The sequence below is a fragment of the Anomalospiza imberbis genome, chromosome 8 (genome assembly GCF_031753505.1).
Source record: "Anomalospiza imberbis isolate Cuckoo-Finch-1a 21T00152 chromosome 8, ASM3175350v1, whole genome shotgun sequence".
NCBI classification, from domain to species: Eukaryota; Metazoa; Chordata; class Aves; order Passeriformes; family Viduidae; genus Anomalospiza; species Anomalospiza imberbis.
The window spans coordinates 14,917,807-14,940,766 of record NC_089688.1 but is presented as its reverse complement, the minus strand read 5'-3'; the positions used below and the strand labels follow the sequence as shown (position 1 = coordinate 14,940,766).

The following is a 22,960-nucleotide window of genomic DNA, read 5'->3' as shown; positions in this document are numbered from 1 at the left end:
ACTGAAAGAACTAGGTTTGTTTAGTCTGAAGAAAAAGACTAAAAAGAGACATGATAACAGTCTTCAAATATGTAAAAGATTGCTACAAGAAAGAAAAACTACTTTCCCCAGATACTCCAGATAGAGCTAGAAACAACAAGCTAAGAGAAAGGCAAATTATGTTTTTAATGTTTAACTGACAGAAAAATGAAACATTTGAAAGAGTGCCACCAGGGGCTGTGAAAGGATTAAAGGTTTCAAGTACAAACATGTCTGGAACCAGCCAGGTATAAAAGATTTTCACAGGACTGCTAAAATGAACCATTATGACTTCTTGAGGTCTTATTCAATGCACTTTGATTCTGTGTTGTAGGCATAAAGATTAATTCTTTTATTTTTATTTGTAAGCATTTGTTGAGTTTACAATGACTAGTTCCTTTTCTTAAAAGAAAAACTGTTCTTTCTAGGAAGACATGAAATTCTCTGTAGAAAATGCAAGGGACCATTGATATTCCCCCAAACTGTTGTCTTTTCCAAACCACAACAGAACAGGAGACTAGCACTGTCACTCATTACAACTGTAGAATTGACCCAGGAAGGTGAAATGTTTCTCTATCCATGCTGTTTACTTATAAGAGTGGTTTTCCTTTTGTGTATAAGATTTACTCTGTGAGAGGTTTGGAAAGAAAAGATGTAAGAAATTATTAAAAGGAGAGATTATGGAAGTGAAGTTAAGGTCAAAATATAAAGGGACATCACCTACTAAACTAAGTATAGCAAGTCTTACAGGGCAAACGAAGTGCAATAACTAGAGTTTTTGTCAGTCTGAATACTGCTGAGCAATTAATTTACTGGCTAATATATTCATCAGTGCAAATTACTGCAGAAGGTGGCCCCAGGGCCTCTCAAGCCATACCTATATCACAACTACACTCAGATGCAAGAAAACTCTTTCTGATTAAAAGCTGCTGCTAAGGAACTTCGCATTAAGTCAGGTCCTGAGCTTGTGGAACCTGCTTGTCCATCCCACATGGGATGGAGTACAGATGCCAGTCCATGGGGTATGCTCTAAGGCACCTTTCCTCTCCCAGGCCCTCAGAGGACAGGAGCAAATGATTACAAAGCTGAAAGTCAGAAGACCAGAGATGCCCTTAAAGTATTATCTCCAGTGACTGAATTATGCAAAAGTAATACAAAGCAATACATCATAGTCTTCCCAGGAATGGACATTTAACTGTGGGTTGGTTAAAAGTGATAGTTTGGTATTTCTTAATGTTTTCTTAAATAAATTAGCTCAAATCAGATTGTAGCTAGGATCCTAGAGGCTTTATTTATTTTAAAAAAGCTGAAAAGGGGGTTATTAATGGTCCAAGCTTCCATGGTGCTTTGGAACTAGAAAAAAACCATGTCCTCTCTCTACATTTCAGTAAATAAGGAAGGTTTTTAAATATTGTGCCTTATTTTGCCTCCCTCTGTATTTTTAGACAAACTATTCCCTTTGCTCCAGTATTCATCTGTTTTCCCCCCTTCAATATAAGCAATTCAGTTTTGGTCTCTTGTTTTCAGAGTAAGTGGCCACTGCAATGAGAGGAGCTGAAGTATTGGCTCACCCCCGCTTTAAGTTCAGGCTTGCCTCTGAATAGTGCATTTAAACTGACATGTCAGTAAGGGCCAAGGAGAACAAACAGAGGATGGATGTGGGGAACACCTCACTTCCATTGCAGAATGTCAGATGAGCAGACAAGAGTCATGCCTCACCCAAAGAGCAGGGACAGCTCTGCAGGGGTGAGCTGGCAGGAACATGGCCCTCTTTGGTGAACGTCTGGGGCAGGATGCTAAGGCATAGGACAGGGTTAGATGCAGAATTGGTCAGAGAGATAAACTATTGATGTGATTTCAACAGGCAACTTTGATGAGCTGCTGTGAACATTCAGAATACATCTGTATTCATACACCATGCTAGCTGAGATGCATTGCTACTCTTGTCTCACCCCTACCCCTCTGAGCCCAAGGAAATTTACCAATATTTGGATGCTTCAGAAGTCGGCAAATTCGAGCTTCACGTTCCAGTTTCTGGTGATCTGAAAGAGAATAAGAAACAAGGTGTTAGGTACCACAACTCTGAATTAAGCTCTTGCTCATATTCAACAGAGAGAGGAATACAGTGACCCAGCAGACATCCTGAAGGCTGAGAACTGCTGGAACATGTCCGTCTCCCAAAACTTCACAGGCATTTCAGGAGGGGGCTATGCAGCTGAGGCTGCACAAGGACTGCTGCTCACACTACAGAGCCAGCACTAAATTGCTATTGCAGCCTTTGATTCAAAGTGACTAGCTGCAGAATGAAAGGCACTGCTCTTCCATCAGCTTCTCAAATATGCAAAGCCACTTCCAATGAGACCCTTTCTGGGAGGTATCCTTTCTCCAAGGCTGGAGAGTTGGAGGAAAAATCTCAGAAAAAATAACACACATGAAATGGGAAAAGGAACTGCTTCCACTCCAAAGAAACACTGCAAAAGAAGGGCAGAGTAGCAGGGAGAAATACACAGCTCCTGCCAGTGCACAGCCATCACATGAAATAGAGAACTCTGCCAGCTTCAGTGAACTGTAAAGGTAACTATACTTCAGTGTCCATGGACAGACTCGCTGGTGAAATGCTGATCATGCACTTAGAAATCTCCAGGCAAGAAGTTCTGCTCAAATGCTAAGTATGCTTATTCCAGCCCAAAGGCAACATCAGTTCAAGCACGACATTCATCTGGATTAAAGAAAAATATCAAGGAGACTAAAAAATGGTTTCTGTTCCCATGTGTGAGTTCAAGGAAAGGAGAAGGACTTAGAACAACTCTGCCTTTCTCAGCCAAGGAGCAGGGAGGCATTTTAGGCACTGAGACATTTCACTACAGCAGTGGTTGATTCCTGAATTTACACTACAACAACCCCATCTTCTCCTGTGAAATGCTCACACTGGACAAGCACAGATTGACTGAAAGGAACTGAGGGAGACAAATATTTTAGGCAGCCCTGGCAGCTGCTACAATCTAGACTTTTGTGGATGCAGATGCCTAGAACAAGACAAGTAAGAACGTCCAGTCCTTGGACTTCCCATTCCAGCCATCTAAAGAACATAGCAAAGGGAAGTAGCAGTCCCTGCCCACTCTTGACACTTCATCTCTAGCAGATCTTCAGCACAGGTGTGACTGTATCCCTGTGACACACAGACCTTTACAGGAGTAAACAAGACCCTTGGCTGGTTGGACTACTCAGCAGATCACTGGTAGGAATGCAGCACCCTTTGATTTATAGGAACCCCACTGGAGACCCACTTCAACAAAACTGCACTGCACTACTCTGCCTGAAAATTGCCTGTTCAGCTCCTTGGTCTCTGCATCATCTTCCCTTCTCTCTGTAAAGGAGGCTTTGGGCAATTGTTCTCTTCCCCATAAGCAGAAGACAGAGACTGAGCCAAATCTCAGCACAGAACACTTTTCTCTCCCAGGATGGGAACAGAAGCTCAGGGCATTGCATGATTCCTGTCTTCTTTTCCACTGCTGAACCATAGAAAATGTCCCAATTAATACATTATAGGGCTGAAATGTGCTTACATCCTCATCTGTTATTGTTCAGGAATGGGGGAAGGTAAATTACTCCTTTCATCTCTCCTTCTTTCTCAGTCCTGGAAATTATTGTTGCTGTTGCATATATTTTAGAGTTCTGTGCCAGAACCACTCTCCAATAAAATACCAGGCAGCAAGAAAGCCGGGAGAGCTTCCATGCTCCTGAGGCCTTGGTGCAATGCAAGCACTTTCTCACCTGCATTGGTTGGGAGAGGTGGGGGTGTCTTTGCTTCCCTTTTAGCAACATCTCTCACACATGAAGTTTTGCAAAACACAGTAGCAAAGCAACAGAGAGGGTCGCACACTCTGCACTCAGCATAGATTCTCACAGCAGGACAACAGTTTAAGATAAACTATCCACAGCCTGCTCGCATGCTTTGGCCTTGCAAATTCCCCACTTTCCCTCCCAGCTCTACTTGGAACTCCTACAGAAGGGGATCCTTCATCTACCCAGATCACGTTGCCCTCGTGCACAGCTATACTTGCTGAGAATCTGTTCCCAAGTACAAGGACGCAGAGAAGCAGGCAGCAAAAACAGCTGAGCAAAGGGGGAAGAAGAGGCAAGAGCTCACCACGTGCTATTCAGCTCCCAAGCCCTGACAGTCAGGACAGACAGCTGACAGGAGCAAGGCTCAAACAAAATGACATAACCATCAAAATGCCATGGGAGATGTAAATCAAGAGCAATTGCTCCCCTGAAATCCTACACCATGGTGCAGAGGGAGGGGAGCTGGCAGGGCAGCTAGTGTTCATGGGCAGCAGCCACACCAGAACTTGTGACAAGAGGTCACCACCCCACACTCCATCCCTCCAGCACCACACAGCCTGGCCGGAGACCAGAGGAGGAGTACAGCACTCCGGTCACAAGGTACAGGAAACTATTTCTGGTCGGGGGGAAAGCATACCACACTCTTCTGTCTCCAGGGCAACAAAACAGGCCAACTCAAGCACAACTCACAGAGAAAAAGCACACTCCAGCCCTGGGAGCACCAGCCTGCAGCAGTCAGCCGCCACAAGTGAGAGCAGTGAAAGGTCAGGCTGGGCGGGTTTCCTGCCGCGAGTCCTAGAGGATCACAGCTCCCTTTCCTGCAGGATCACTCGTCCTGTTCCAGGCAGCACCAGCACACAGCCCAACCAGTGACTTGATAAACACTCACCCACCCCATCCCCAAAGGTCTTCATCACCTGGTGGCCTTTGGCACGGTGTAAACATTTGACTCTTATCAAATCAGCACCAGAGTCAACTCAGTACTTATGGGGAACAACCTGGTACCTAAACACATAAGGAATAAAAACAAAACCTCCATTTTCTACTTTACTCTGGTCTAACAAAGGTTTCCCAGTAGGAGACAAAATATCCAAAATTTTTTGAGTTCAGCAGAGCAGTGAATGGGTTGGCCTTAACACCGTTCTCATACAGGGTCTCTCTGAACTTTATAATGCAAAGTAGTCTTAAGTGTATTAAAATAACTATTAAAAGATCCCTTCCTTACCAAGAGCTTGCAAAGAAATAATTTCTCCTCCCTCTGCCCTAAAGATAAAACTTATTTCTGCAGGTCATTTGTGGACAGGAAGTGTTTATTCCTAATGCACAGTGGAACCTTATAGCTAACAGGAGCACAACAACACGTCTGACCTGCCTTACAGGATTCTAGGCCTGGGACATTGGGCCTATTTCCCACCTTTCACAAAACTCTGAAATTCAACCAGTAATTTCCATAATCTGCCTAAACCAAAGTATATCCTTTAGAAAACACAAGGGTTCACATTCAAGAATTCAAGTGATAAATAAAGTCATACACCCATAGAAATTACTGCAAATGTCAGCTATCCTTCCTGTTAAAATTCTGCACTGCTGTTCCAAGTCTGAATTCATCCACCTCCTGCTTTCAAATATTGGATTTCATTAAGCTCTTTTCCTGATATGTTACAGAGCTGTCTGGCCATGAACAATAGCTGATGCTCAAAACTTAAGTACAGGATATTACAAACACTCATCTAATATTCATTTACTGTTTTCCAGCCAAAAAAAAAAGAATCTCGCAATTTGGAAAATTATTCTATCTGCAGTCTGAAGCAATGAGTATCTACAAAGACAGCAAAGTGCAGCCTATGTATCTCTTTTGTAGCAAAACTTAAAATGCAAATGCTTAAGATGGTGCTTAAAAAAAGAGAAAATTTACCCATGTTTGATACACAAACTAAAGTGTGACTATCTATTTATCTTTATCAGTTATTTATATAGTATGATTTTTGTATCTCTGTTCAGCACGTAAACCTGCATTTAACCCAAGTACCTTTAACATCATTGCTCTGCAAACATAGCACTGTCATTTAAGTGACATTACTGCTGGGTTTCTTTAGAACATACCTGACAAGAAAATGCCTTTTAAAAGAACTGGGACTTCTCTGGGATGGCTTTTGATTTTGATTTACTTAAATAGAAAGCAAGAATGGCTTTCTATTTCCATAACCAAATGCCATCATTTGTAAGAGTTAAGGAGCTATAAAAATGAAACTGCTGCATTTCACACAAACATGCAGTCCACTCACTGAGGCAGGACTCTTCATGCACAATGGATGGACAGAAATGGCTGTGCACAATCAGTCAAGTCACCCCTGTAAGAAACTCTAACTGGGAAGGTTAAAACAACAACCCTGCCTGAGTACAAAAGACAGCAGACCAAAAGCAGACCTGATTTTCCACAGTGCATCAAACTTCAGCAGACACTCAGGATAACTTGATGCTAAAAAAAGGTATACCCAACAGAAATTAAATTCTATGAATTTATCTATCTATCATTTATCTATGAAGTTATCTACAAAGCAGATAACTCAATTTCACAAACACCTGGCAACCTCCAGCAGAGTGGAATATGACTGGTTTTATACTGATGCAGAGTATCTCTTACTGTTTCCTAAGAAAATAATTTTACTGTCTGACCAGTTCTGCCTGATATCCTAAAGATGCAGTGGCAGAGATGGCTGAATAACATGAGACCCATTTTCTAGGCTCCATTTTTCTCCAGCAAAATAGTTCCCAGTTTTCTACTGTAGTCACTACATTCATGACTGCTTTGCAGGAGGTTCATCCTTACCAGGTCTTTCTCCTCCAAGAGCACCCAAGACCTGGAGAACCTTTTCAAACACAGAAGGGTAGAGGATATCTACAAATCCCAGTAGTCTAGAGCTGCCAAGTGAGAACATTTACATAACAACAACAAGATGAAGAAAAAGTTCACTGTGCCTAATCAGCCTGTTAGGAAGCTGTGTGAGAAGGGACTGCCAAGGAAGCACAGGGAGACCTGTCTGCACGGAGCTGAGGTATGCTTGTGAGAGGCACAGCCTGGAGAACGACACCTACCACAAACCCAAAAAGGAGATGAGTCCCAAGCAGGCGGGGTGACGGCCAAACCCGAGCCAGAGAGCAGGAGGAGCTGGTTGGGTGTCAGGTGCCAACACTGCCACCCTGCACTGGCAACACAGCACGAGATCCTCCCGAATTCAGACAGAGCTGTGATGCTCTGAGTGACTCCTGCTCCAAAGAGATGCACAGGGGGCTTCTGTTCCGGCTATGGGCAGCTGCCATGTGAACATGGCCTCCAGCCACAGCTTTGCCATAAGCTCCACAAAGGATTACCTGCCAGGAAGGATGAAAGAGAAGTGCCTTTTTTGAATCCCATCCTCCTCCACTGAAATTTATTTATTGCTTTAGGAACAAATGTGAGCAAAAGCATACCTGTTTCAGGTTATTCCCTCTTCTGGCAAGAGGAGGTAGAAGTCAGTATTAAAAACTAATTTAAATACTGGATGAAACAATTATTGACATAAACCAAGATTTATCAGTAAAAGTGATTGTTTTTACACCTACCAGAAAACAAGGTGTAAAAACTTAATTCCAACATACTTTCTTCAACAAGCATTAGAAACACAGCACTGTTTCAAAATGCTTCCCTGTGCAAAGGACTACATCTACTGCAGCATTTACTGGCTTACTTTACCAAACCATAGTGTGCTGGTTACACACACACACACACATATATATACACACACACACACTAAGGTCTTGTGTCTAAAGCTCACTCTTTATTTAGTACACCAGCCTTAAGAAAGAAAAAAAAAATGAGCAGGGGATAACTTTTAGCAGCCTAAATTTTAGCCACTTCAGTGAAAAGGCAGATTCTTTCCTAGAGCAGTAAAAAGAAGCATCAAGAAAACTAACACTTAGATGTGAACCAGCTCTGTGATAAGAATCTACGTCATGAAGAAAAAAACAGTGTTCCTTCCTTTACAAATGCATACTCTTCCTATTCTCAACTGGAATATACAATCTGGCTGCTCAATACTGCTGTCCACTTGTCTTCACCCTGCATTAGGACCATGCTCTGTCCTTGCTGTTAAAGGAGGCTTACAACTATCATTCCTGTGGGAACACCTTCTAGATTACATTTCTGAGAATGGGAAGAGTCCGGAAGAAGAATCAAACTCAAAGCAATAAATTCAGTTTGATTGCTGTCATCATGCCAATTCTGGGAGATAGTCAATTGGTGCCAGCTGCTAAGATATCATTTGAGTTGCTTCAAGACAGAAACCGAATTTACATCAAATACATTTTGTAGTGTGAGACTAGTCTGAAACTTCAGGTTCCTTCATGCTTGTTTAAATTTAAACTTCCTCTCTGAGACATTCTCAGCAAAAGCGAATTAGCTCCCTCATCCTACACTTCAAGACACAGACTTCTCCCCATATCCTGTCATTTTTTCCAGCAAGATTGTACTACAGAACAACTGACATGTCTCAGCATTTGCAACAGGGTAGCAGAGGACAGTATGCCATACCAAAGCACCGCCTTAAACAGGGATACCAGCAAGTCTTAGACTGACACCACTTCCCCATCTGCAGAATTAGTAGAAACAAACATAAAAAATCATCCTAGGCCTTAGGAATGACCAGAGGCCCCCAACGATTCAGTATATTCTTTCTGACAAGAGCTAAGAGCAGATGCTTAAGAAAAAATGCAAAGAAAAGAAGCATATAATGACCCCTCCCTCTCTCCTTTCCATTTCAGTGTTTCTACATTGCCATTTCAAATACCAGCTAAAATTAATAAATCTGTAGCAGCATACTACTGCCATTGCAGGTGACATTTCTGAAAGCCAGAGTCTGTTTTCCAGCCTCTCGGTGCAGAATGATCCCAGTGCCATGATGTCCCAGGTGCAAGGGCAGAGGGGCTCCCAAACAGCAGCACCTCCAGCACCGCTGCAGTAGCAACTGTGCAAGAGTCACAAAGTCACCGAGGGGAACACACGTCTGGAGCCAGCATGTGAAGATGAAAGAGCCAAGCTCCACTTTTCTCAGCCAGTGAAAGCTAGAGAAACAAGACAGTGGCAAAATCCTCATCTCTTGCCTTCAGCTACAGGCAAAAGGAGGAGGTTCAAGTGCCAACATGACACAATAAACAAATATAAGACTTTTTTCAAGAAATGCTGGCAAACATATTTTCTGAAAGCCTTTCCTCCAGTAAAACCACTAACATCAACACCTTGTAACAGCCTTTTCCCATGCTCTCACAACTTCCCAGAAACAAACAACTCCATGTGTAAAAGTGTAATACAACCCCTAACAGTACATATACACACGGATCTTAAAGGCAACCTAAAGTCTACACCGTTGGCCACAAGCTCTGTTTACACACACTAGTATCTGTGAACTCCTTGGTATTACTGTACTGGGAAACCAAAACAAACAAATTAAAAGAACGTACATAAACTTAGCACAGTCTTCACTTTTCTGTTCAAGTAACACAGAAATTAGACTTTGAACACCACAGAGTAGAAATCAAGACTGTTTAAGTAATTCTATTTGTATCTCAAATGAGCACCCTGAAGAGTGGGCCAAAGCAATTTATTCTCTTTTCCTGTATTTCATTACCTTGTACTTACCTTGCAAAGATAATCTGACTGAAGGCAGATATTAATATGTATACCACAGTGGCAAAAGCAAAAAAGCTATTAAAAATACCTAGAAGAGAGGAATCTTTTTAAAAATGTCATAGTGTGCACCTTTGACATTGCACTTCCTACACTCAAAGCTGCCTTTTCTATTCACATGTATATTTTTCAGTTTATCAGCTAACAACTTGTCCAAAATTTTTCTTTGAATTATCCAACAGGTGGACCTGATAAGATAATTCCTATCCACTTGTTTTTAACAGGAACACATACCCTGAGTACTGCCTACTGTACAGCTTATCAAGCAAACCAGCAGCACTCCGATGTGCACATTAAGAGGAAGTAGGGAGCTTGGGGTCTCAGAGCCACCAGCAACTTTCCAGGAACTTCAAGAATCAAAGCAGGTGAAATAAGTGAGTCAGCACAGACTCACTGCTATAGGTGAGAGTGATCTCTGTCGCAATTAATGATGTGAGCAGACTAAGTGCGCTCAAGCCTAACACACCATTCTCTGCCTACAAAGGCACAGATAAAGCCATATTTGTGTTTTCACTATCTCAGTGAGAATGGCAACCATTCACTTAGGTTCTTGACAGAAGAAGATTGCACAGTTTGACCAAAGCCAGCACTGCAAAGCAACATGAAATACAACTGCATGGGCATTCAGGAAGGGGAAGGAGCAAGCACCCCAGCCATCCACTGCAGACATAGTCCTTGGCTTCAAACTTGAGATAAACTCAGAATCTGGGTAAGGGAACTCCTTCTGACCTTTCTACAGCACTCAGAGAAGCATTTTATAAACCCCTTCATGAGACATCCCTCCACGACATACACTGCCCCCTCCCCATGAGCCACGGGCTCCTGCAGCCCCTGCTCTTCAGGCTGTTTTAAAAGCTTTACTGTTCCCAGTCTTACTCAGCAAAGTGCAATGAGCCAAGCAGAGCCCAGTGGATTCAGCTGGAAGCCTTGGTGTCAATGCAGCCACTGACAAATGAGCCAGCAGCATGACTGCATTAGCAGAGTGGAGGATACCGGACTACAGAACAACTGACAGAAGCCAAAGCACCACTGAGGCCCCAGTTAGAGTCTTCAGTAAAATCTGACATGACACACATGCCATCTCATGCGCGAGCCCTGTTTGTGGTCCCCATTTCTCAGGACATATCAGTCTCTCTTGCTGGCAAGATAAACATCTCTCCATCTCCCCAGTCATCCTTCCCATGCCACCAGTGGCATATACAAGGCCTGTGCCAACTCTGCTTCAATATTATCTGCTTTTCCCATCAAATATTTACTTTAGTTGCTAAAAACCAATGAAGAATTTTCAAGAACCTCTGACTTGAATTTCATTCCTCCTCTTTTTCCCTGCTAACCATCAGTTTATTTCATGTCAACATGATGGAGGCAAGTCACAGAAGGAAGTACCCTTCCAGGGCTGGTGGTGAATGGGTAGGAAGGAAACATTTCAGCTCAGAGGTTGCCTGTAAATCTGTGTGCTAGATTAACACCTACAGCCTGCTGCAATAATTAAGAACTCTACAAACTGACCATTAAAATTACCCATCATTCACCAACTCCACCTGTTCCATTGGCTACTGCAAAGAATGCCAATTCTTGCTTTACGAACTTCTTCCTTGTTCAGGGTGGGATGGAACATAAGGAAAATCAGTGCTGCAGTGGGAGGTACTGGCAACCATTCCTGCAGCAGCAGATTGTAGTTCCCCCCTGAAGGAATACATCCTCCAGCTAACAAGAACAAAAATGCAGCCACCTTCCTCCTAATCTGAAGCAATGGAGATCACCAACCACAAATTCTGTCATGTGACAGAAGCACAGCAAAGGGCACAAATATTATCTGCTGTGGCCAGGAGGCATTAGTGCACCCATCACAGCCCTGACACGGGAAGAAAGGTGGTGCAATTGCACACCCCCTAAGAATGGTGTGATTGCCCTGCTGGCCAGCCTGGCACATTGGGGGCATTTGCTTGAAGGCCTCCACTAAGTGTGTGATGAGCATAACAGCTTATTTCAGCTCATCTTGGGCATATTAGCTTAGTGTAATTTAAAAAGCCTTCAAAAGCCTATATCCCAGAGAGAAGAACTGTGGGGTACAAGCAGAACTAGTAAAACGAACAAAGTTTTCAAAACTGAAGATGCTGAGCTCCCCAGCTGTGAATGGTCAAACAACCTTCCCTTTCTTGCACCAAACCAGAGCAAAAATGACTACAACTCTCTGTCACAATCATTTCAGACCCTGTTTCTTGCAAGAAGACCTTCAGTTCAGAGTTCTTGTGTAGCCCAACCCTCAAAGTGCAGCACGCCCACCTCCTTCCCCCGCCAAGGCTGTGGTTCAGAACATTCTCCTCCATTTTGCCTGCCGCAGCTTGCACTTTCCTCTGCAGCCCCACATCCCCCCAGTTTCAGCAACTCAGCAGAGAGACACCCCTGTTCCCTTTGATGGCAGCCCCAGCTGCACACAGGGCAGCCCAGTCCAGCTCTCCCATCCCTAGTTTCCCATCTGCCAGGGCACCATTTTTTTAAAGTGCATTTTACAAGTAGTTCACGTGATCAGCTGCTAGTTTGGGTGCCGAGCCAAGAAACACTCTGGTCTATGGGGGAAGGGAGCTGATGTATTTTTTGTTTCATGTGACCAGCTTACTAGAAACTTTGCTAAGACCAAGAGCAGATCCTCCACCTGCACCCCTCCTTTACCACAGCCCCTTTCCCCTCACACTCTCACAGCAGAGGTGCAGAGCAAATGCACAACAGGAGAATCTGGCAGCTCACATGCCTACAAGCCAACCATCAAGTCCAAAAAGAGGTGGGACACCAGCTTTGCATCCCAGCGGATCCACTGAAGGCAAACATTCAAGGAGCTCATCTCTCCCACAAAGGTTATGGCTCCCACACAGAGAATGGGAGAAATTGTGGGTTAGGAGACGCTGAGGCAGGAGGCTGCAACACCAATGCAAACTTACACAAACACACCACAGTATTTTGGTTAGAAAGTTGAGGGGGAATGTTTTAGATCCAAGAGGCTGGCTGTAGGATGCATGCTTAAATAAAGAGCATCCCAATATGCTCTCACAGAGACATGGGGAGGGGATAAGTGATCTTTAAAAAAATACAAAGTCTAAATTTTAGATGGGTTCCATATGCTTTCTGCAATGAGATAGACAGGGTAATATGCATGGCAGCATCTCTTAGTTCACACAGAGCTGTACAATAATGTATTTCCTTAGGTGCTCTTTAGACACCTCTCTTGAATTCCCCCTAAACCTATACACCACAAGCAGAGATTTGGGAAAATAGAAATTCTGGTGAATTTCTAAAAGCCAGATAATTAAATTGTGGGAAAAATATGTTAGAAAACAAACAAAATATGCTCATAAATGAACAACTACTTCAATACTATCTTTTTTTGGAGAATCTCTAGCTGTCTAAATATTTACTATAAGGCCAGAAAACCCTTGAAGCATGAGTTTTCTTTCCCTACCTTTAAAAAGCTGGAGAAGAAAAGTAGAGGTACTAAAACCAGAGAACATGTCAGAGACAAGTCTGTGAACAAACTCAGATCTTTGGAATCTGAGCCTTTCACTACACTGTTTTTCATCCCTCTGCAGAAAAAGAAATGAAGATAGAAACAATGCAGTTCAGATCTAATGGATTTTGAACACTCAAAGCAAAAATTGATAGAGGCAGCATTAGTACTGCTGTGATACCCCATCATGTCTCACTCTGGGAAGCATGAAATCTGACTTCAATGGCATGCGAGGACCTAAAGAATTTTTATTAAGAGGTCTGGTGTTCAGAATTGGAAAAAAAATATTTTTCTTTTAAAAAAACCCACATTTAGTCTCTTTGGGAACTGCCACCCAACAAAGACTGCATTGCACTTGACAAGAGCACAGCCTGAAAAGAGCTTCCTTCACATGAAAGCTCCAGATTTGGACAATCTGGTGTGCACAACAGCTTTAAAGTGGTCACTCTGTTCCATTACCATGCTTGCTTTCAGATTTTCAGGGAATGAGGCACCTGATTTGCACCTTTTTCCAAAAAAGCAGCTGTTATGCTACAGTTTTGATTTATTCTTTGGCTAAGGTAATTTCTTGTTTTGATCAATGTTTAATGCTCCTGGGCAGAGAAGTTTAGATCTTGCTTGCCTGGAGGCATTTAATACTGCTACATTCCTGTAATACTGCTTTTAAGGTCACCTACACCTCCCCCCCACCAAGTCTTTTGCTGTGATTTGGATCTAAATTATGTGGTACATTTTGGCATTGAATTGCACAGCACCATATCAAGTCAACAGACTGGAATTGAATCTCAAGAGATGGTCAGATTTGCTGATTAACAGACAACACACCCAGAACATTCTCACTGATGAAGTCCACCCCGCCACAAACACTGAAGATGAGGGGTTGAAACTGTAGCCCTCATGCTATCTCAGAGCACGCAGTTCTGTAAATTGCTGCCTATCTGAGGCAAAAGATGAGAGGGGAAAGGGTAGAGTGTCAGATGGAGAAAGAAAATGCAGTGAAACAGTTATTAAAGCACTAACACTGGTGGCTACAAAGGAACTTTCTCTGTTGAGATTCAGTTTTAATGAGGTGGCGGTTAAGATGTCAAGCCAACCCATCTGAAGACTAAACCCTTCTTTGTCTACAGAACACATAAATGAGAAGAGTGGCAGAAAAATCTTCTCCACATTATCCACCAGGCAGCCTCAGCTTTGACCTAAAAGGAACACTTCTGTCCTACAAATGTTATTTCCACAAAGAGTTTGAATTTCAAATCCAAAAAAGACAGCAGAGCATGGTCTCGTCTCTGCCAGTGCCTGAGGAGCTTTCACAGTCCAATATCAGATCTGTGGAGCACAAAGGTGGGCTGTAGACTGCAGCACTCCCTGGTAGAAGAAGCTTCTGAACAGGCACCATTCGCAGCAGACAGCACAGTAAAAAAAGTGTCCTTATGCTTACTTTTTTTGCTATCTCTACCTGGACAGCTGGTCTAGCAAAATAAGATTTGGGACCTTGATCATCCTATCACTAAAGCTGCTATCTTCATTTCAAGGGGAATGCTAACAAAGGTGATCCCTGCCCCTTTCTAAGCCTCTCTCCTTTTCTTCAGTTCTTCTGTCAAGAAGTGTGTCCAAATAGTGCAGTCCTCCAGCACAGCAGGCAGAGGACAACGACAGGTGTATACTGTGAAGATACTGCTGCAGCCTCAGCACAGAAATACACAGCTCACAAGCTCACAGACAGCTGAGGAACATGGAAAAAAGCAGTATGGCCCATTACCTAAAACAAATAACTAACTAACTAGCCACCTGTGCTGTAGGACTGGTCTCTGCAGAAAAAGAGATTCCTGGATTCTATGACCCAGCAGAGGAGGGGAGCAGTGGCAGAGCAAGAAGCAGTGTTCAGGACTTAGGGACAGCACGTCTCCCAAGCTGCTTATATCTAACACAGCCAGGATCTGGAGTGACAGCAGCCAGCGGGCAGAAAGGCCTAGAGAGCGTGTCCTCCAGGCCCTGGGAAATGCAAGCATAAAATGTGCTTCTAAAAGAATAACATTAACGGCACTTGTAGACAGGAAGAGAGACAGGAGACAAAGACAACTAAAGAAGTGTCCAGAGGGAAGACAAAGCCACATGTATGAAGCATGGGAAGGACAGAGAACCCACCAAAAGGGGCAGCATAAGGAAAACAGGTTCATGTGAGATGAGAAGGCCCAACTCAGAGATGTGACTTGTTGGCTTTGGTGAACGGGAGCAAAGGGCAGGCTGCTCTCCTTCATGGGCCATAACCCTCAGCAGCCTTAATGACCATGCCACCCAGAGTTCAACAGAAATTAAGTTTGGCAACTTCTGATTAGTTTAGCAACTGTTATAATCACAAACGAATCTGGTTTTCATTTTACAATTATTTAAACAATTTCCTGTTCTTCACATTGTACCCATATTCACTCCTCCACCACACACTGAAACATGTTTCTCTGTTCAGCTGGAGCAAAGCCATAAGACCCTCCAGTCCTCACAGCACAGCCAAGGAGGTGCCCGGAGAGGGCACCAGTCTAACCACAACAGCCACCACCCAAAACACGGATGATGGCCATGCTGTTGGCAGATCAGCTCAGGAAGTTTCTGCCTCCAGCCCATTTGCTTGTTCTCACCTCCTCAGCAAGTTCAGTGCCAGATCAGCTGTTTGGGTGACAGCCCTATGAGCAGAGAAGGAGAAGAGAGCAGCAAAGGCAATTTTAAGTCCTCTCTGAAGTCAGTTAGCTTTGAAAGCAGTTGATAAAATTAACAACCCTAACAGAAACTGCCCACTGCAAACAGCAACCAAATAAAGCTGCTCGTTCCCAAATGGCTGATGACCAAGCCACAGCTGTGCCGGGGTGGGGGAGGAGAGGGGGAAAGCGCGCATGAATCCTCGAGTGAGTCACTCACTCCCTGCATCCCTGCTGGCCTAGATAAATGCTGCTGCCAGTCGATGATGGGTGCTGCAAACAGACCCTTAAGCCCACAGCATCCCTGCTGCTCATCTCCTGTTGGGCACAAAGCCTGCACTGAACAACACCATCCTTGTGCTAGTGGGCAAGCAAGAGGTAGTCACAATCACCATTAGAGCTCAGGTGTTCCCATTTGGCTATGATTGACTTTTATGTCTCTTCTTGCCTTTGCTCCTGCTTTCAGCAATTGTCCCTCAAGGGCTGAGATCTCAGGCAGGTGAGAATGCATAATAAAGTTTGCCCATTTAGACAAGGAAAACACTGAAAAAAGTATGAAAGCAAATAGATAATAACAATAGTAATAAAGACATTGTGTAGGATGTTGCTCTGAGTGCCTGCACTGGCATTAGTTTGTTTACAGTGCAGGATGCTCATTTGTACCATCTGAGCAACAAGTCCTGGTGGATCGGAAGTGTCTTACCTTGATGCAGAAGTTTAGGATGAAGGCAGAATTACCCAAAGCACAAATTGCATCAGAATTAAGAGCAGATCGTTTCAAGTCTATACCACACGTAACATCTCCACTACAGATGCACCAAGGTCAGGGAACTGGTCTAAACAGACACTCCAGCTAGTTAGATCTCCGTAAGACAATGCCTTAAATGCTGTAATATTGAGGCACCACTGCTGCAAATCCTGCAGTCACACCATTAATTGTTTTAAGAATGAAGGAGTTTAAGTAAGTCCTGTGCCCAATGCAATCCCTGTGGTACAGCTACTGAAGTGTTAACTGTCCTCACCCCCTGAGAATGTGACAGATTTTTTTACCCTGGTTTCCCCAAGTGTACAAATATACCAGAAGGAACATGGCAAGAAAAGGAAAAGAACCTCGAAGGAGCAGAGTCTCAATTAGCTGCATCTACAACACTGGTGTACATGCTGGATGCTAAGGATTTCAGAAACAGAAGCTGGCTAGCTGATACTCATACCAAGAAGGAAAGGCCACAAACTCCAAGTTTCAGGCTAATGATGCTACATTTCGCAATTTTCTAAATTCTACTTTCTATGTCACACAGTTCTGCGAACTTCCCTCATGACTCTTGGTTGTGAAATTACAAGACAAATGGAACCCTGGGCAAAACACAGTTGTACAGTTGTACTTGGTCAGTTAAAACTGACCAAGATTGCACTGGTGTCTCCTCCAAGTCATTATCATAAGTATTTTATAGAATCCAAAGAAATAAAAGAACAGCTTATCCTTCATCTAATCCATCTTTCCCTCTGGCCTGAAAATATATGTTACAGTGATTTTCCCACTCCCTACCACAAAAAAACCCCAATCATTTTAGATACACCTGTAAAACTTCCTGCCTGCAACTTTTGACACATGATGGGAGAACTACAGTGTTGCCACACATGGTTAAAAGCAAGGAAAATACGAAGAAGAGAGAGCAGCATAAGGCAGCGAGTAAGGTGCTGCAGAGGGCACCCGCCTCAACCCAGGGCATGTTAACAACAAATCCTACCAAGTACACATACATGCAATAGCTCCATAAAGGGTCACTGATATAACTAAATACTGACAAAAGGTCAACGGATTAAACTACTTGTGCAGTCTATATACAGCTCCCTATGCAGGTGGAATTGCTGGAAAGATTTGATACCAGGTTTCTCTAATGACACAGCCAAAACAAGCGTATCTGAGCTCCTTTACAGCATTACTAAAAAGTGAAGAGGAAAGAGATTTCTAGATCCATCAGACCAACACAGTGCACACTGGGAAACAGCATGAGAATGAATGAAACGAGTGGTCAAGACACAAAGTACTGCCTATGGTACCCCAAGACAGGCAAAGCAAACGGACTTACACTAGTCACAAGCACTCTGTCCAGTCTCCAGCACACTGGTTCTTCTGAAGCACCCAGTGCTGCTGCCTGTTCCAAGAAAACAACTGGCTAGCAATGCTGATGTGCCAAAAACCAGGCTAGCCTAAGATAATGAGGCTTCTAAAGTCTCCTGAAAATGCAAAGATGTCCTGCCTTAAAAAGTTCTGTCTTCCACCCAGCTCTAGCAAAGGTATCCTAAACCAGCAAATCCTTGCTTTAGAAGAAAATGGTCCAGGGACTCAATGAACTGTGGAGGGGCAGAGGAAAGCATCTTCCCATTATACTGAGCTCATGTAGAAGTACAGCAATGGACAAATCAACCAGTGGACTTGGAGACCTGGGAAGACTTCTTTATTTCCTTCTATCGGTCAAGATTGGTCCATCCGATACCACTCTAAAGTAATCTCTGCTTTTCTTCCCTAAGCATCTGGCTCCTGAGCACAGAACATACGTCATGTGCCCCACTGCTTACACATCTGTGACAGAGGCAGATTCATGTCAACTGGCTCAGGTCCTGCTTGTGCAATTAATCACACTTTGTCATATTTAAGAGTGGCATTTCTTTAGCCTAACTCTGAAGCCTAGGGCAAGAGACTGCTCACTGAGCTGTCAAGCAGACCAAGAACTCAGAGATAAAAGGTCTGTGGGAGGAGGAAGTCACTGGGATTGTTGAACCTGTGTGGGATAGAGCAGGGGTCTATGTTCTTTGGAGAAAGAAACATTTTTAGGAGAAACAGCTTGTTGCTACCAGCAATTATACTACCTTTTATATGGCAAATTTGTTTCCATTTCATGACCTGACTTTGAATAAACCTGTGATTGATTCCAGCACAGATTTCTTGCTTTTGATGTCCAAGTTTCCTCTCTTATATTCCTTCCATCTCACCGTTGCGGACTCTTTCCTTATTTCACATTTTAACCAATAAATTTGTGCTTATAAATAAAACTATTTTTTGTTTTGAAATATAAACAACAAACTCAAAAGGCCTATAGAAGAAAATGCATACTTTTGGCTCTTTATAATAAAGTCAGCAAGTAACTTCATATAAATCTTAATTTAGAAGGTACCCAAAAGACAGCTGAGGGTCACTGCTGGTGACCTCTGAAAGTCAGGCAGGACCATAAGATTTGGCTATCTCCACTTTTGTGTACAGACTGGGTAATGAGATGCAGGACAGCAGCCCTAGAGAAGGAGATCTGAGGGTCCTGGGCGATGGCAAGTTGAACACGAGCCAGCAGTGCCCTGGCAGCCAGGAGAGCCAAGTACATCCTGGGGGGCATCAGGGACAGCATGGCCAGCCAGGCAAGGGAGGGGATTGTCCTGCTCTGCTCTGCACTGGGGTGGCCTCACCTTGAGTGCTGGGGGCAGTTCTGGGCACCACAATTTAAGAAACATATAAAGAGCATCCAAAGAAGCACTATGAAGATTGCAAAAGGCCTTGAGGGGAAGGCTTATGAGGAATGGCTGAGGTCACTTGGCCTGTTCAGCCTGGAGGAGACTGAGGAGAGACCCCATTGCAACTCACAACTTCCTCATGAGGGGAAGTGAAGGGGCAGGTACCCATCTTTCCTCTCTGGTGACCAGTGACAGGACCTGAGGAAATGACCTGAAGCTGAGGGAAGGTTTATGTTGGATAGGAAAAGGTTCTGCACCTAGCAGGTGGTTGCACCCTAGAGCAGGCTCCCCAGGGAAGTAGTCACACCAGCCTGACAGAGTTCAAGGAGTGTTTGGACAATGTTCTCAGGCACCTGGTGAGACACTTGGGGATGGTCCTGTTCAGTGCCAGGAGCTGGACTTCAATGATCCTTGTGGGTCCCTTCCAGCTCAGGATATTCGGTGATTCTATGATTCACTTCTACAAGCACCCCAGAGACCTGCAAGTACAAGTGCAGGCAAGAGCAAGCAGCTAGCCTGCCAAAGGAGCAGCAACTAAGGTCAGTTACAAGCTGGATATAAAGAGAGGGTGGGGAAAGGCTGCAGTGAAGACTTGGTGTCATACCAGGACAGGCAGACAGAGCAACCAAAGAGAACAAGTCATGATTTGGTGGAGGGAAGGGCAGGATGGGAGCTGCAGAGCAAAACAGAGAGTAAATGAGGCATGATCTTGCCTGACAAAGGACAAAAAAAATTCTGAAAAATTCTTTTTTGAAACATTGCAGTGACAGTTAAACTACTACTCTAGCAACATAGAACTGCCAGAGGAATGTTATACAGGCTGGTTTGCAGAGAGTGGGAAGGAAGACGATGCACTTGGTGGCCTCCTCAAAAGAAGACACATAGTCTTACCAAGTACTGCTCTTCTTTGCTCTCTCCAGAAGGTTCACAAGGCAGAGCTGGAAGGACAGTATTTGACAGCATTAAGACATCTTTTCCAGTCCTTGCTGCCTTGACAATATAAATATATCTGAGGTGCAAAACAACCTGACCCAACTTACAAGCAGTTTTCTAGACTTCTTTTCAGAAAAGGTCAATGTGACAAGGTCAGATAGGCTTTTATGGAATCTGCTTGCCAAATCCAAGACAGCACTCAAGAACATTATTCTTCCAAGTCCCTTACGGATCTGTCTCTGACAATGAATAACCTTTGAGACTATGGAGACAATTCAGACCGGGGTTCAGAGAACTTCTGTGTGCAATTTTTCTATTTGATATACCGTTTCAACCTAAAACTAAGCTTTCTATTGAATTACAAGTCCTTCTTTTTAATAATGCACTTACTACATGAGTTATATCTCCCTTGACATCTTGGTGAATACTGTTTCTGGTTCTCTAGGGTAGCTTGTTAGCATACTGTGTGTATCTGTGAGGGCCAGACAGCATGGCACTAGCACAGTGAGCTCACTCCAAGAGCTTTTAGCAAGCCCACAGGCTTCCTAACCTGCAGGCTGGCAGCTGTCTGTTAGTAGAATGCCAGGAAAAAAAATGCCTGCCCCTTCACAAGGATTAGGTGTGCATTCAGGAGCAAGAGTCTGAGCACAGTCCAAACGTACAGGACTAACTGCATGCTGTCACACGTCTAACCAAAGAAATTAAAGAAACGGCGCATTCTCCTGCATTGTAGACATGGCACAGGTTCCAATATGAGAAACAAAGATCAGCATATGGAACAAAAATTCACTTTAGGAGTGCACCATGACCCTCACAAAAAAAAGAATACACAACTTAGCATCTAGAATTAAGTATCACATGAGAAAAAGGACCAATAAGCTGCCTTTTGTAAAAGACCTGCATTGCCTACTACACCACTGATAAGAATAAAATAAAACAAAAGGAAAGAGAGCTCTGAGCAACTGCATTTATTATATTAGTGAGATAGGACGGGAAGGGAGAAAAGGCCTTCATTAGTCACTGATAGGACTGATAGGACAAGCTGTATTTACAAAGAGTGCATTAGTTATCCACTTTTTTTTTTCCAGAGGAAGAAGAGGAGGGCTCTATCTTCCCAGCTTCCATGGGAGACAAGGCCTTCATGCCCCAAAGGGCAGCTGATGCACATTTCCTTCCAGAAAGTGCTTGTAATGGCACAAGGTCTTCATATCCCTTCATCTAGGCACTGCTTTCTGCTCTCTGACAGACACCGACTAGGAAGAAGCAGCTGGAAAATGGATCCTTCCAATTGGCATTGGCCCACATTGTCTTGAGGCATGGTCTATTAAACACACATCAAAACAGCACCACCAGCTCTGGTGGGGAGAAGATGCAGGAAAATCCTGAGGCTGCAGCTTCTCTAGTAGCTGTCACTGTTCTCATGAAAGCTCATCCACAAAGGAAGAGTGCAAGGCAAGCAATTTGGAGGTTTTGAAAAGACAGCCACTCCTCTTTTCCTCCCTAAAGCTGCAGCATGCTGCAGAAAGCCCAAAATACACAGAGACTCTCCCCTAGCCAGGGTTGACTGAGGTGTCTGAACTACACTGTACTTCTGCATGGCTTCTGTACCTGCTCCAGCTTTCTGAGCACGCCTCATCCCCAGCAGTCCAACAGGAATCATCTCTTCCTGCACACCTCCTTGTTATGTGTTGGCTACAGCCAACAAGGAAGGCTGCAGCAAGAAGGACATGCCCCTCAGCATGAAGGGACCACCAAGGAAATGCTGCTGCTGTGCTTCCACCAGCACCTGCAGAGAGATTCGCATTCCAGAGGGCTGAAGGGTCAGGCAGGCTGAGGAATGCAAGAGTAATCAGAAAGTAACTATGCTGTCCCTTCAAATGTTGAGCTGTTATCAACGCTTCAAGAGTTTCTGAGCTGTGGGGAATCTGCCTCCAGTTCACATGAGCAATTCTAGGAAGTTCTCAAATTCCTGAGAAGAGGGCTGCCAGCTCAGTGCATGTTTTACTGCTACTATACCAAAAACCTGTTCATTTCTGCTAAAAAAATTTAAATAAAAAACAACACAAAAATCAAACCTGTAGCCACACTCTAGTCTGCCCTGCTAACTGTGATTTTGCTGCCTCTTTCCCCTGCCCAGCCACTCATTCATCTTCACACAAAATAGCAAAGGGATTACGCAGATGTTGCTTTGCTATCCTGACCTTCTTAACCTATGCCCACATGCCATCAGTGATGTTGTGCGTTCACTGTCCCTTCAACCATACGTCAGAGGCTAATTCCCTTCTGGCTGTACCCTCATTCAGAAGCTGGATGATAATTCTCATCTCCTGCCACAGAGCTACACAGGAACCAAGACAGGAACTCCCTGCATCAGTACAACTGAGGTTCAGAGCAAAGAACTAGTTGTAAAGCACAACAAAGAAGGACAACACAGACACTGTATCCAGAGTTGTGTCCAACCGAGGAGCAGCAGGAACACTGAAAAACTGAATGCTCAGAGGCAGTCCATGGCATGGCCAGCACAGAGCATCTGTGGATGTCAGCCTGGGGAAGAATAAGTGGGGGAAGAAACTGCAGCATGAGGGACAGGATTTCACTCTAGTGCCCAGCAGAAACAGCCATTCAAATGGAGCTAAGGCTACTGCAAAGGAGTAACAGAAGGTGGCTGAGCCATCAGTTTACATTCAAGCTGTTTCCTTCTCCAGGGTGAGTCTCTGTCTAATCCAGAAAAAGAGGCTGCACAAG

General features: G+C 43.9%; 1 protein-coding gene across 26 annotated transcripts in view; it reads right to left on the bottom strand.

Annotated features, from left to right (window-relative positions):
• The window catches only part of CAMK2G (calcium/calmodulin dependent protein kinase II gamma), a 119,374-nt gene that overhangs the window by 63,181 nt on the left and 33,233 nt on the right, over positions 1–22,960 (bottom strand). For all 26 annotated transcript variants that reach the window (XM_068198525.1, XM_068198514.1, XM_068198520.1 and 23 more), the window contains one exon: positions 2,001–2,060. In XM_068198525.1, coding sequence (XP_068054626.1) covers positions 2,001–2,060 — 60 coding nt within the window. The remainder of the gene's footprint in view (positions 1–2,000; positions 2,061–22,960) is intronic.